The sequence below is a fragment of the Hordeum vulgare genome, chromosome 7H (assembly GCF_904849725.1).
Source record: "Hordeum vulgare subsp. vulgare chromosome 7H, MorexV3_pseudomolecules_assembly, whole genome shotgun sequence".
NCBI classification, from domain to species: domain Eukaryota; kingdom Viridiplantae; phylum Streptophyta; class Magnoliopsida; order Poales; family Poaceae; genus Hordeum; species Hordeum vulgare.
This window is the reverse complement of record NC_058524.1, coordinates 480,548,273-480,563,213: the sequence shown is the minus strand read 5'-3', so window position 1 is coordinate 480,563,213 and position 14,941 is coordinate 480,548,273. Positions and strand designations below refer to the sequence as shown.

Below are 14,941 nucleotides of genomic sequence, written 5' to 3'. Positions count from 1 at the left end.
TGACAACTCTACTGTTAAGACTCATAAATATTGTTTGGCTCCCCTTGTGTCGAAACAATAAATTTGAGTAAAATGCTACCCTCGAAGATTGGTGCGATCCTCTATATTTGTGGGTTATCACACACAGTCTCGCACCACCTAAAAAGAAGCACCAGCATAGAGTACGACCTTTCATGCATGTGCACTTAGAACTTAGAAGATACACCTGCACGCAACTTATCGGCTCTATGGACGAATACATGTGTTTAGCAGGCAACGTGAAATTTCTTGTCACCTTTCTTCCGCTAACTCGCTACAAGGAGTGTGGTTTGGGGGTATGCATGTCTCAAAACACGAAGGAACCATGTCCTATAGATAAAATCATGCATCTTTGCATAGTGTATAATCTACTTGAATAATTTTGTTCACATTGATGAACGACTCAAACTTTAACACTACAGATAGCCAACACCTAAACCTTTGTACAATGGTTGGTTGTAATAATGAACCTACAAATGCAATTGTTATCCCCTACCCTTTGTTACTTGGATGTCTACTTTAAGTTGCAAAATTTTATTGTGTCGTCGGCATTATCCTTGTGTCATGTCGTGCAATGAGTCAGAAGCATTTCATTTGATTACAAATCTTGCATATCACATATGTTGCATACTTTGTCACTGGTTGTAGAGCGCATCGGTGATTGATAACCGTGTTTGCTATTCTTCGTACACTCCTCTTTGACACATTGCAACAAAGACTACTTTTTTTTGAGATAATATGATCTTTATTGATCAAGTAATGTCATTACAAAGTTCGTCCCAAATCAAGCTCGGAATAACACCAACAGAAATATTACAAGATGACAGCTCGACATTCCGAGCCGATTTATGTGCGACCACATTCAAATTATGACGATGAAATTGAAACGTACAAGACTGGAAGTCTTACGCTATCGATCTGATATCCGCGATCACCGTTCCCAACAGGGAACGATCCTTCCCAGGTGAGGACAGGCGCTGAATCACTGAGATGCAATCCGACGCCAAAATAACCCGATGAACACCCGTGCTCTGAGCTTCCAATAAACCCCGACGAACAGCCATTGCTTCGGCCAACTCCGGAGAAGGGAATACCGACAGCCCTTCGCTCACAGACATGATGAAAGCCCCGGAGTGATCTCTCAAAACAATTCCACACCCCATGCAACGAGTGTCAGAGAAGAGAGCTGCATCGACATTAACACAAACATCCGATCCTGACCCCCTTCCTGCAGTGTGATGTGTTGAGAAGAAGCTAGCCGTGCGAGCCAAATTGTATGTAGAACGTACAGCGTATTGACCACAACGATCATGCCGCCAAGAAATGAAGTCCTCTCCCCCATGGCGACTGATAGGGAGCTGCAATATAGACTCAGCCAAATCGCCATGAAAAAACCCCCCGGACAGTGTCTTCTTCCCAAGCATTCCCCTCATTATTCATAAGATAACAAACCTTGGCAGTATCAGGAATGGGAAACAACGAGAAGAGAGCTGCATCGACATTAACACAAACATAGCCCATGGGGGTGTAGGCCAGCGCTGTGGAGCAGTAACCATCGATTGTGCTTGGGGTGCTGAATCTTTCCACAGATGCTGCACAATCATATCAACAGAAGCCAACACGCGAGCCACTACCCTTCGTACACTGAGCTGCCCCTCATTATTGCGACAGTCATTGCGGGCTTCCCAAATATGCCAAGCGGTAACAGCAAGAACCATGGAATGAAGCTATGGCTCACGGTTGATGAACTCGAATAACCATTGTTTCATATTGTCCAAGTCCTTCCTGAGAAGATGAAGGGGGTATACCGATTTAACTCCTTCCCAGATCCTTCTTGCAAATGGACAGAACAAGAACACATGTTCAACCCTCTCGGTGTCACCACAGAAAATACAACGATCATCCGCTAGAATATGACGATGAACCAATTGATATCCAGTTGGTAAACAATCGTGGGCCATTCGCCAAAGGACAACTTTCATTTTGCCAGGCACCACAATGGACCAGAGTGTTTTCCATCTCTTCTCCACATCCGATCCTGACCCCCTTCCTACAGTGTGATGTGTTGAGAAGAAGCTAGCCGTGCGAGCCAAATTGTATGTAGAACGTACAGCGTATTAACCACAACGATCATGCGGCCAAGAAATGAAGTCCTCTCCCCCACAGCGACTGATAGGGAGCTGCAATATAGACTCGGCCAAATCGCCATGAAAAAAACCCCGGACAGTGTCTTCTTCCCAAGCGTTCCCCTCATCATTCATAAGATAACAAACCTTGGCAGTATCAGGAATGGGAAACAACGAGAAGAGAGCTGCATCGACATTAACACAAACATAGCCCATGGGGGTGTAGGCCAGCGCTGTGGAGCAGTAACCATCGATTGTGCCTGGGGTGCTGAATCTTTCCACAGATGCTGCACAATCATATCAACAGAAGCCAACACGCGAGGCACTACCCTTGGTACACTGAGCTGCCCCTCATTATTGCGATAGTCATTGCGGGCTTCCCAAATATGCCAAGCGGTAACAGCAAGAACCATGGAATGAAGCTATGGCTCACGGTTGATGAACTCGAATAACCATTGTTTCATATTGTGCAAGTCCTTCCTGAGAAGATGAAGGGGGTATACCGATTTAACTCCTTCCCAGATCCTTCTTGCAAATGGACATAACAAGAACACATGTTCAACCCTCTCGGTGTCACCACAGAAAATACAACGATCATCCGCTAGAATATGACGATGAACCAATTGATATCCAGTTGGTAAACAATCGTGGGCCATTCGCCAAAGGACAACTTTCATTTTGCCAGGCGCCACAATGGACCAGAGTGTTTTCCATCTCTTCTCCACATCCGATCCTGACCCCCTTCCTGCAGTGTGATGTGTTGAGAAGAAGCTAGCCATGCGAGCCAAATTGTATGTAGAACGTATAGCGTATTGACCACAACGATCATGCGGCCAAGAAATGAAGTCCTCTCCCCCACGGCGACTGATAGGGAGCTGCAATATAGACTCAGCCAAATCGCCATGAAAAAACCCCCGGACAGTGTCTTCTTCCCAAGTATTCCCCTCATCATTCATAAGATAACAAACCTTGGCAGTATCAGGAATGGGAAACAACGAGAAGAGAGTTGCATCGACATTAACACAAACATAGCCCATGGGGGTGTAGGCCAGCGCTGTGGAGCAGTAACCATCGATTGTGCCTGGGGTGCTGAATCTTTCCACAGATGCTGCACAATCATATCAACAGAAGCCAACACGCGAGCCACTACCCTTGATACACTGAGCTGCCCCTCATTATTGCGACAGTCATTGCGGGCTTCCCAAATATGCCAAGCGGTAACAGCAAGAACCATGGAATGAAGCTATGGCTCACGGTTGATGAACTCGAATAACCATTGTTTCATATTGTGCAAGTCCTTCCTGAGAAGATGAAGGGGGTATACCGATTTAACTCCTTCCCAGATCCTTCTTGCAAATGGACAGAACAAGAACACATGTTCAACCCTCGGTGTCACCACAGAAAATACAACGATCATCCGCTAGAATATGACGATGAACCAATTGATATCCAGTTGGTAAACAATCGTGGGCCATTCGCCAAAGGACAACTTTCATTTTGCCAGGCGCCACAATGGACCAGAGTGTTTTCCATCTCTTCTCCACATCCGATCCTGACCCCCTTCCTGCAGTGTGATGTGTTGAGAAGAAGCTAGCCATGCGAGCCAAATTGTATGTAGAACGTACAGCGTATTGACCACAACGATCATGCGGCCAAGAAATGAAGTCCTCTCCCCCACGGCGACTGATAGGGAGCTGCAATATAGACTCAGCCAAATCGCCATGAAAAAACCCCCGGACAGTGTCTTCTTCCCAAGCATTCCCCTCATCATTCATAAGATAACAAACCTTGGCAGTATCAGGAATGGGAAACAACGAGTTTCTAGTACCCTGTTGGAATCCCGGAATCCAATTATCTCTCATAATAGAGACGTTCTCCCCATTTCCAATACTCCATCTCATACCAGCGTTAAGCAACTGTCGCCCAAAAAGAATGGATCGCCAAGTGAACGAAGATGATCTCGGTTTCCCCGTAGACAGAAAATCAGCATCCGGGTAATAGCGGCCCTTGAGAACCCGAGCACACAACGAGGTGGGATCAGTAGCTAACCTCCAGGCTTGTTTCCCAAGCATCGCTTGGTTAAAGATCACAAAGTCCCGGAAGCCTAAACCACCAAGAGCTTTGGGTGATGAAAGCCACTCCCAAGACTTCCAATGCATTTTTTTACGTCCATCCTCAAAACCCCACCAGTGATCCGCAATACTGCCAACCATCTTATCACATGTCGTAACAGGAACCTGAAAACAGCTCATGATATAGTTAGGTATCGCCTGCACGACGGCCTTAAGCCATGTCTCTTTTCCAGCTCAAGAAAGCGGTCGTCCTGTATTGCTAGTAACACTCCGCCAGACCCGATCAGTCAAAAAATTGAAGGACGTTGTGGCCGCCCTAGCCACAGCAGTTGGCATCCCAAGATAATAATCCTGCATACCTTCGTTTGTTACCTCCAACTGGTGCATCACTTCAGATTTGATTGCAGGCGGGCAACTATTACCAAAGAAAATGGAAGACTTCTCCAAATTCACCTTCTGACGAGAAGCCTGACAGTACAAATTGACGACTGATTTAAGGGCCTCCACTATCCTATGGTCACTTCAAGCAAAGAAGATACTATCATCAGCGAAAAGTAGGTGTGAAATAGAGTGGCCTTGTCGACCATTGCGAATTCCTTGTAGCTCACCAAGCCCCTCCTTCTTCTGCATTAAACATGATAGCCCTTCAGTACACAAAACAAACAGATATGGACTAATAGGATCCCCTTGACGAATCCCCCTCGAAGGAACCACATGAGAAGTCAGTTCTCCATTCACCCTGACTGCATATCTAGCTGAGGTAACACACCGCATAACGGAATTAACCCAAATATCAGCAAAACCCAACTTAATCAAACAAGCATGGAGATACTCCCACTCGATGCGGTCGTATGCTTCCATCATGTCAAGTTTAAGAGCAAAGAAAGGTTGTTTACCATTCTGACGGTGAATAGTATGTAAGCACTCATAAGCAATGAGAGCACTATCAGTGATCATCCTCCCCGGGACAAAAGCACTTTGAAACTCCGAGATAACATCCGGTAACACAAGCTTCAACCTGTTAGTGACAACTTTGGAGGCAATCTTGTAAAGGACATTACACAAACTTATTGGTCTAAATTTAGACAAGTGTTTGGCATTAGACACCTTAGGAATTAAGACAATGATAGAGTCACAGAACCCCTCGGGGATTTCATCTCCTCCCAGAAAACTACGAACAGCATCACACACCATATCCTTCAGAAGTTCCCAATGAACCTGGTAAAACATAGCTGGAAAGCCATCAGGACCCGGAGCTTTAGTTGGACCCATTTGAAACAGCGCCACCTTGATCTCCTCATTAGAGTAGACTTTGCACAGTTCATTGTTCATTGCATCATCAACTCAAGCCGGAATGGCCTCCAAGACAGCCTCCATGGAAGCAATGGGTTCAGCAGTGAACAGATTCTCACACCAATTGTGTACCATTCCCTTGATTTCTATTGGGCTTGTACAGACCGAACCATCTTCCCTTGACAGTGCCAAAATCCGGTTGGTTTTCCTGCGAGATGTAGCCTTGGAATGGAAGAAAGTCGTATTTCAATCACCTGCACGAAGCCACTCCACCCGCGAACGCTGCTTGGCCATAATCTCTTCACGTTCAAACAGCTCGCAAAGCTGGCGCTCCAACCGCTTCTCCTCCAGCATATTACTCCCACAACTAGGAGCGCGTCGTAGATTGAACAGGGCACGTTCCAATCGTTTGATCTCGCGGCTAACCGACCCAAAAGACGCTCTGCTCCAAACCCTCAACTTGCCCGCCATCTGATTCAAGTTTGTCCATGCCGAATGAATCGGATTTGCACCCACTCGGTGGCCGTCCCAAGCAGCATCAACCACAACATGATAATCGTCAGCCCGCCGCCAAGCAGCTTCATACTGAAACCCCTGCTGAACCGAAGGCCCCTCCCCACCCAACGGAAATCTTGTCAGGGCAAAATGGAGAGCATAATGGTCCGATGAAGAAGTAATAACATTCTGCACTGAACACTCCGAAAACAGCTCCGAAAAGGCGACATTCGCCACTCCACGATCAAGACGAACCCAAACATTACATTGAGCATCTTGTTTATTTGACCATGTGAACTTCGGACTCACATAGCCAAGATCAGAAAGGTTGCAGATATCCAGACAATTCTGAAATAGGGCCATTTGAACCTCCGACCTGTCCATGGAGCCAAAATGTTCCTCCTGGAGTAACACTTCATTGAAATCCCCACAACATAACCAGGGGCCATTCCACTCCCGACGCAGCCGAGCGAGAGTGTCCCAGAAGAAATGGCGCAACTCACGTCTTGGTTCCCCATACACAAAGGTAGCACGCCACACGTCGGACTCAGCAGAGGAGATCATCACATCGATGAAGTGTGAATTAGCTCCCTGCGGAGACACTATGAAAGGCAGCTTCCAAAAGAGCGCAAGGCTGCCACTCCGGCCCTCGCAACTGACAGCATAGGACCCCGTGTAGCCCAAAGACCACATGAAATTCCTAGCTCTGGCATCCCGCATCTTCGTCTCAGACAAGAATAGGATACCGGGTCTGTACATCTTCACCAACCAGCGAAGTTCACCCACTGTCGCGTTAGACCCTAACCCACGACAGTTCCAGCACATAATACTCATTGCGTCTGGCGGGACTGCGATGCAGTCGCCGCCTGATCTGCCGATCCATCAATAGTAGTCCGGACCTTCTTGTTTGAATCATTGCAAATATCATCCTCTCCTTCCGCAAGAGCAGACGCAGAGGTACCCACCAAGACGACCGCCCGCTCCGGATTGTCCTCTAGAAGCAGTGGTGTCGTAGGCTGAACTTTAGCTGCTTTCCTCTTAAGACCCACGGTATTCTTTGTCGGTTTTGTCAGTGGTAGGTCACGGCATTCCACCGCCCCTCTCCCCCGACCCCGGGCAACCCGGCCCCGGCCTCTTCCGGTCCCTCCCCTCTGAGAAGAAAACACTTCCTGAGCATCACGCAGACCTTTGCCTGCCCCTCTTCCTCCATCTCGTCCTCCTCTAGCAGACGAGCCAGCGGAGCCATGTGACCCGGGAACATGGCTACCCCCTGGTGATGCAAATGATCCCGAATTTGATCCTCATGACGCCTTCAACCCATCATCCACAGAAATACGTTTCGCCGTGTATGGAAGAACCCCATTCTCATCACGCTCAGCTGGGTTAGCACACCCCAGAGCAGAATGGCCCAGCAATCCACAAGAGAAACAATATAGCGGAAGACGTTCATATTGTACCTCATAGGTAGCGCTGGACTGCAATCTACTCGAGGTCACAGTGACACAACGAAGAAGGGGCTTCTAGACATCCACCTCCACCCGGATTCGCATATAAGGACCCCAACAACGTCCCAAATCATCAGCCTCAACCTTGATAACATTACGAATGGGCTTAGCGATCTCAATACCCCGAGAAGCTCTCATAAGCCTCGTCGGCAACTTGGTGATCTGAGCCCAGATGGCCAAAAGATCAAACACCACATCCACAGGGGATATATCAGCATCAAAGTACTTGAGCAATACTGCATGTTTACCTACTCTCCACGGTGAACCCTCCATAACTCTATCATGATCAGCCTGTGATCCGAATTCAACGACGAACAGATTGTCCCCCGCTGGATTGAAGCTCAATCCTCTAGGGTTACCCCAGGCCGGCCTCATCGCCGACTTGATCGTCTCAATGTGCAGAACATTAGGAGACAACACCTTGCCAACAAAAGCCCGGTTGGGATCAACCAATTCTAGATCATCAACATCATCAATGACCACAGCCGTGGCCTCCGCCGTTGTAAGACGCAGGCGGGCCATGAGATTCTCCACTCCGTCACCCGTCGCCGAAGATTCGGCACCATGGCCTGCGCGGACGGCGCCCTTGTTTGCCGCCGCAGATCTGAGAGAATCCGCAGCAACATCCGACCCAGTGAGGGGCACATTAACCTTCCCCACCTCATCCCTGATCGGTCCCTTCCCCTGACTACCTGTCGCCATTATCGCCAAAACCACAACCGAAGACCAAGGGCAGGCAGTTCTACACGAGAACCCCGTGATCGCCCCGAATCCAGGCAATGGAATGACAAGGAGTGGTAGCAGGCAGAGAGAGGAGTCGAATGTGAGTGGAATGATGGAAGAAACCAGAGAAAACGACCGCGATCGAGATCTCAACGAAGTCCAGAAACCCTAAGTCGCCGTTGCACGAGCGCAGGAAACCCTAGGAAGCAGACAGTCTCTTCCAAAGACTACTTTATGCACAAGCATGACCGCCCACAAGAGACTAGAGTTGTAGTGCTAGAAAATGAATTAGCAAAGTCACCACAAACGTCTCGCTAATTACAAATAACTGCAAGCTACCACAAAACGTAAATTCGGCTATCTTTCGTTCAACTGAGTATGCCGCCCTCGTTATGTTTGAAATGTAGTATGGTTCACATGCCCATCATATATGTATACATATCGCCCAAAACTACCAATAAAAATATCTCATGGCTTCGTGTTGTATACACACCGGGACTCTGTCCATCTGACGTACGTGGGTCCTTTCTTCTTTGCACATGCGGAAGATTGTTCATGGGAATTCTTTGCGGTCGGCTTAGAAGAATCTATTTTCGTTACTCTGGACGCCGCAGGTGACCACTTTGCTGGATCTCAACTTGCGTATGTACATCACGAGCCCCCCAATGCCGATAGCTGCCGAAACTGAGAACACGACGGTTGCTGCATGAAGAAATGGCCAGAATTAACGACATTGTTTCTTCAAATAATCGAAAGTTTGTGGGTGAGGTTTTGAGTAGTAGTTCACAGTTCGCACCAGCTACCACTCCGGCTGATGCTCCATGCCCTGTCACGCGACCATCTGTGTAAAAAAACATGATCAATTGATCAGACTCGTATGCCCCATCAAATGGTGGGGTTTGGCATGCATAATTTTGGCATTGAACGTCTGAAGTCTCATCAAATCCTATGTCTTTTACTTGAACGTCTCCCAATGCAGCTACCAAACAAAACCGAGAGCCAGAGCAGAGGCAAAGAGAGCGCACCTGCACAGTCCGTGGTGGAGTTCCGGCCGCCGTCGCAGATGCAGACGAAGTCCCTGGTTACGGGGTCGAAGCCGCAGGTGCCGTTGGCGCCGCGGCGACGGTCCTGGCACTGCAGGCATCGCGTGGTGACGGGGATCTCGAAGTCCACCCGGACCCCGTAGTCCGGCTCCTGGTCGTAGGGCGGGAACTTGTCGCCCATCGCGCGCCAGTACACGGTGGTGTAGGCCTCGCAGTGCCGCAGCATGGTCCTGAGCGACTCCGCCGCGCGTGGCCGGTACGCGCAGCAGCTCATGTTCCCTTCCTCCAGCGCGCCGCGGCAGCCCGGCAGGTTCCGGCAGAGGTACCCGGCGCTGTCGCACGCCGAGTCGCACCGGTCCGGGTACCGGTCGCAGATCGCCGGCCGCGGCGCCACGATGACGCGGTCCTCGTCGCAGTTGAAGAAGAGGTGGTCGTTCCTCGGGGACAGCGAGAAGCGGGTGCTGGTGTCCAGGCTGAAGGGCGCGGCGTGGATGGAGGTGAAGGGCCGCGCGCACGTCCACATGGACGGGTCCGTCACCACCAGGTGCGGGTCCGCGTAGTCGGCGCCGGACACCGGGTACGTGCCGGACGGGGTGCGAAGGCGGAGCGTGGTGTTGTCGGCGCAGGTCAGCATGTTGCGGTAGTACGGGCTGCCGCACCCGTCGTCGATGCCCAGCGGGTAGCGCACCGGGACGTCGCCGCAGCTGTCGCGGCAGAGCCCGCCGGCGACGGAGGGATGTCGTGCCGAGATGACCAGAAGGATCGCCAACGCATGGAAGCGGAGACGCATCGCCATCTGACTGGAGTTGAGTGACGCAGCGCAGATTTGGGATGGCGAGGATACTGAGAGGAGCTAGCTTCTATCTTTGCCTCAACAATGGAGAAAAAGCTAAAGAGTGATGGTTGTTAGCTCGCTTGTGGTTAGGCTTTTTTTTTCTTTTACTTTTCGCTTTGAGCCTCTGAGCTTTTGCTTTGCTGGGGGCATATTAGTGTCTTCTTTACCCATTTCCGGAATCTAATCCAGTGTCGTTGCCTCCTCGGTCGGCTACGTATCGCCAAAGCAAGGCATACGCGGGATTCGCTCTCTTTTCGGGGTTTTTAGATTGATCGGATGTTCGGAAGCAACCCCAAATCTGTTGGTCCATGGCGCAATGTTTTGAGGCATTGTGAAGACCAAGATGAAGCGGACAATCTTTTCGGAGTTTCGTGCGCAAAAAAAAATTTACAACACACGTAAAGATTTATTTTACGTCCGAGTAGACAGTTGCTTCAACAAACACTACAAATTTTAACGCGTCGCTGTATCATTTCAGCAGGCGCGTTAAAAATACAGCGTGCCGCTCATATTTCAACCATAGTTCATTATAGATAAAAACCAGTCTTCATCGATAGTTCATAGATAAAAATATAGTTCATACATAATAAAAAATGATTAAAACTACTCCTCGTCGTCTTCCTCCGACTCGTTGGTGTCCCACTCCTCCGTCGCGATGGAGGCGTGAGCCAACCGCTCATCATCGAGGTCCCAAGTCGACGCTTCTTTGAGCTCGATGTTGAAGAACGTGGCCTGCTTTCGCATACGCATGTCCTCCCGATAGAGGGCTCGCTCCGCCCTCTTTTGCGTGAAGAATGCGCGCTCGTCGAGGACGTCTTGCGGGAACTGTTGGCGCCACGCCGTCATGGCATGCTCGTCCATCTCAGCGATGCCGAGGCGACGCTCCCGCCTCCGGTTCTGGCGATGGTCCTCTTCGGTGACAAGCCACAAGGGAGGCGTGAGCCGCTGCGTCCACTCCCGCGTCATCACCTCGAGGAAATTCATCTCCCTACGAGGTCGTCGGAGGCGCCACGCTATCGGGTCGTACGCGCGGGCGCCGTCTTCGGGATTGTCGAATGTGCCGAGGCCGAGGCGCATCTCGTCGGAGCAGATCTCGACGAAGAAGGTGCCGGAGGGGCACACGCGGACGCCGCGGTAGCCCGAGGCGTGGCGGCATGATGGCGTGACGACAATGAGGCGTAAAGAAGAGCGGCGGAGAGGACGTGTGATGAGGCAGAGCGGGGAGAGGACGTGTGGCGAGGGAGAGCGGTGGAGTGGCGCTGGCCGCGCTCGTCGATATGCGTCAAAATTACCACGCGCGCCCCCGCTTTTCCGGTAAGCCCCAGCTTTTTTAAGCGCCATCTTTTACCGCGTCCGCTGGAGCGCGTCACGCGAACACCCGCGCGTTAAAATCATTGCTTTTCGTGCGCATTTTATTTAACGCTTTTGTTCAGGATGCTTTTAGATTGATCGGATGTTCGGAAGCACCCCCAATCTGTTCGTGCATGGCACAACGTTTTGAGGTACCGTGAAGCCCAAGATGAAGCGGACACTGTTTTGAGGTTCGCATTTTTATTCTTCAGTTACATCTTTTAGACATCCCTGCAAAGTTTTACTGATGTATCATAATGTTTACAGGGATGAATAAAAATCTAACCAAACATGATAGCCAATTCTCAGCGTAAGAGTTCTTGCAAAAAAAATATATATCCCAAGCATAAGAGCATGCTTTGCTAAGTTGTGTGCATCGAAGTTCAAGGTTCTCGACTCATGATTAAAACTACAAGAAAGAAAAGACGATGCACGTGATGTTATTTCATGGAAAATAGCCCCATATGATGAAGAACTTCCCTTGCTGATTGCTTCTACTACCTCCTTGCAATCAGAAGCGACGAAAATGTGTTGGATGTATAGGTCCTCCCCCAGTTTCGGAGCTTCACGCTAATGCTTCGAGGGTTTGGGGATCATAGATGTTGGAGAAGACCACCGCCGAAGCCCAAAACACCATCCTTACCGTCACAAACAACACCAACCGCCCCGAATCCTCCTTTCCGCAGCGTAGCTCCGTCGAAATTGACCTTTGCATCCTCATCAGGAGGTTCCAACCAGTCTCGGACTTATGAACGTTGTAGCAGGCCGTGTGATCTCTGTTTTATGCAAAACCTCCATCTCTGCTAGGAAAGAATTCACAAAACCATGAACGGCGGCTCGGCTTGGGAACATGTCTTCATGAATAGCATTCGACGAGCACTCTAGACAGCCCAAAGAGTGACTAACATGTTTGTGAACTCAACATCGGGTGGACTTGTGGGCATGGCAAATAGCCAGTTTCTTGCATTACGCATTAAAAGTCGAGCATCGTGTGCTCCACCATTCATTCATCAGATAATTCCCAAGTGCTCTTTCCCAGTGTCAAATCGGCTGATCTCGAGTAGGGGGTCCGAACTGTGGATCTACAGTTGATGGCTAACAAGAGACGAAGAAGACGGTGTTTTACGCAGGTTCGGGCCCTCTTGATGGAGGTAAAACCCTACATCCTTCTCTTGTTGGTATTGATGATGGAGTACTATAGAGTACATAGTTGATCTATTTTGAGATCGTATGTTGTGGTCTAAACCCTAATCGTAATGAGCTTAATGTATCCTACGAACAATGGCACCCTCGCCTATATAGATACCAGGGGTGCTAGGGTTACACAAAGTCGGTTACAATAGGGAAGGAATATGTCAATCACTACGTCGCTTTGGATTGTACACGAAGTCTTCAGAAGAGTCCATCTTGATTCTGATACTTCTAATGATGGCCGAAGAGGCCCGGTAGGCCGGCCCATGAGAATAGGCAGGCGGTCCAAGGACCCCCTAGTCCCGTACTCCCTCGGTAGCCCCCGAACTGGCCTCCAATGCCGAAACCTTCTTCTTTTGGTTACCTCATAGGGACTCTGGCTTGCGAGGCGAGTTCTTCTCTTTCTTTAACCGATGATAGTTCGGCTGCCAATGACTTACCCTCCTTCAAATACATAGACAAAGATGTTGGAAATATGCCCTAGAGGCAATAATAAAATGGTTATTATCATATTTCCTTGTTCATGATAATCGTCTATTGTTCATGCTATAATTGTATTAAGAGGAAACAGTAATACATATGTGAATAAATAAATCACAACGTGTCCCTAGCAAGCCTCTAGTTGGATAGCTCATTGATCAATAGATGATCATGGTTTCCTGATCATGGACATTAGATGTCATTGATAACGGGATCACATCATTGGGAGAATGATGTGATGGACAAGACCCAATCCTATGCATAGCACTAGCTCGTGTTGTTCGTCTGCTAAAGCTTTTCTAATGTCAAGTGTCTTTTCCTTTGACCGTGAGATTGTGCAACTCCCGGATACCGTAGGAGTGCTTTGGGTGTATCAAACGTCACAACGTAATTGGGTGACTATAAAGGTGCACTACGGGTATCTCCGAAAGTGTCTGTTGGGTTGGTACGAATCAAGATCGAGATTTGTCACTCCGTGTGACGGAGAGGTATCTCAGGGCCCACTCGGTAGAACGTCATCATAATGAGCTTAGTGTGACTAAGTAGTTAGTCACGAGATGATGTGCTACGGAACGAGTAAAGAGACTTACCGGTAACGAGATTGAACAAGGTATAGGTATACCGACGATCGAATCTCGGGCAAGTTCTATGCCGACAGACAAAGGGAACTGTATACGGGATTGATTGAATCCTTGACATCGTGGTTCATCCGATGAGATCATCGTGGAACATGTGGGAGCCACCATGGGTATCCAGATCCCGCTGATGGTTATTGGCTGGAGAGTGTCTCGGTCATGTCTGCATGATTCCCGAACCCGTATGGTGTACACACTTAAGCTTCGATGACGCTAGGGTTATAGGGAATTGTTATACGAGGTTACCAAAGGTTGTTCGGTGTCCCGGATGAGATCCCAGACATCACAAGGAGCTCCGGAATGGTCCGGAGGTAAAGATTGATATATAGGTTGGATGGGTTTGGAAGCCCGAAATGTTTCGGGCGTCACTCGTAGCGTACCGGGACCACCGTAAGGGTTCCGGAGGTCCACCGGGAGGGGCCACCAGCCACAAAAGGTTACATGGGCCAAAAGGTGGAAGGGAACCAGCCCAGAGTGGGTTGTTGCGCCTCCCACTAGGGGCCCAAGGCACCTAGAGAGGGAAAGGGGGGAAGCCCTAAGTCAGGTGGGCCTAAGGCCCACAATGGGTGCGCCACCCCCCTCTCCCCCTCCTGGCCGACACCTCCAGTCCCATCTAGGGCTGCCGCCCCCCCTTTAGGGTGGGAAACCCTAAAGGGGGCGCCACCCTCCCTTCCCCCTATATATAGCGGGGGTTTTTGGCCTTTGAGAACACGGTTTTCCATCTCTCTCGGCGCAACCCTGCTCTTCTTCTTCCTTCTCTCCCACGGTGCTTGGCGAAGCCCTGCCGGGAGACCTCGTCTCTCCATCGACACCAAGCCGTCGTGCTGCGGAAGTCATCCCCAACCTCTTCCTCCTCCTTGCTGGATCAAGGTGCGGCAGACATCACCGGGCTGCACGTGTGTTGAACGCGGAGGTGCCGTGATTCGGCACTAGATCGGAATCACACCGCGATCTGAATCGCCGCGAGTACGACTCCATCAACCGTGTTCTAGCGACGCTTTCGCTTAGCGATCTTCAAAGGTATGAAGATGCACTCTCCCCTCTCTCGGTGCTGGTGTCTCCATAGGAAGATCTGAATATGGTGTAGGAAAATTTTGAATTTATGCTACGTTCCCCAACAGTGGCATCCAAGCCAAGTTTTCTATGCGTGGATTCCATGCACGAGTAGAACACAA

The 14,941-nt window shown here is 49.6% G+C and overlaps 2 protein-coding genes across 2 annotated transcripts; both read right to left on the bottom strand.

Moving 5' to 3' along the window:
- Positions 1-8,503: 8,503 nt before the first annotated feature.
- LOC123409884 lies at positions 8,504-10,248 on the bottom strand. The gene is made up of 3 exons (XM_045102756.1): positions 9,258-10,248; positions 9,029-9,073; positions 8,504-8,934 (listed from the first exon to the last, which is right to left on the bottom strand). The coding sequence occupies exons 1-3, from the start codon at positions 10,069-10,071 to the stop codon at positions 8,810-8,812; spliced, it is 984 nt and encodes a 327-aa protein (XP_044958691.1). The 5' UTR covers positions 10,072-10,248; the 3' UTR covers positions 8,504-8,809.
- A 465-nt stretch (positions 10,249-10,713) lies between these two features.
- LOC123409119 lies at positions 10,714-11,187 on the bottom strand. The gene has a single exon (XM_045102101.1). The coding sequence runs from the start codon at positions 11,185-11,187 to the stop codon at positions 10,714-10,716; it is 474 nt and encodes a 157-aa protein (XP_044958036.1).
- Positions 11,188-14,941: the final 3,754 nt, after the last annotated feature.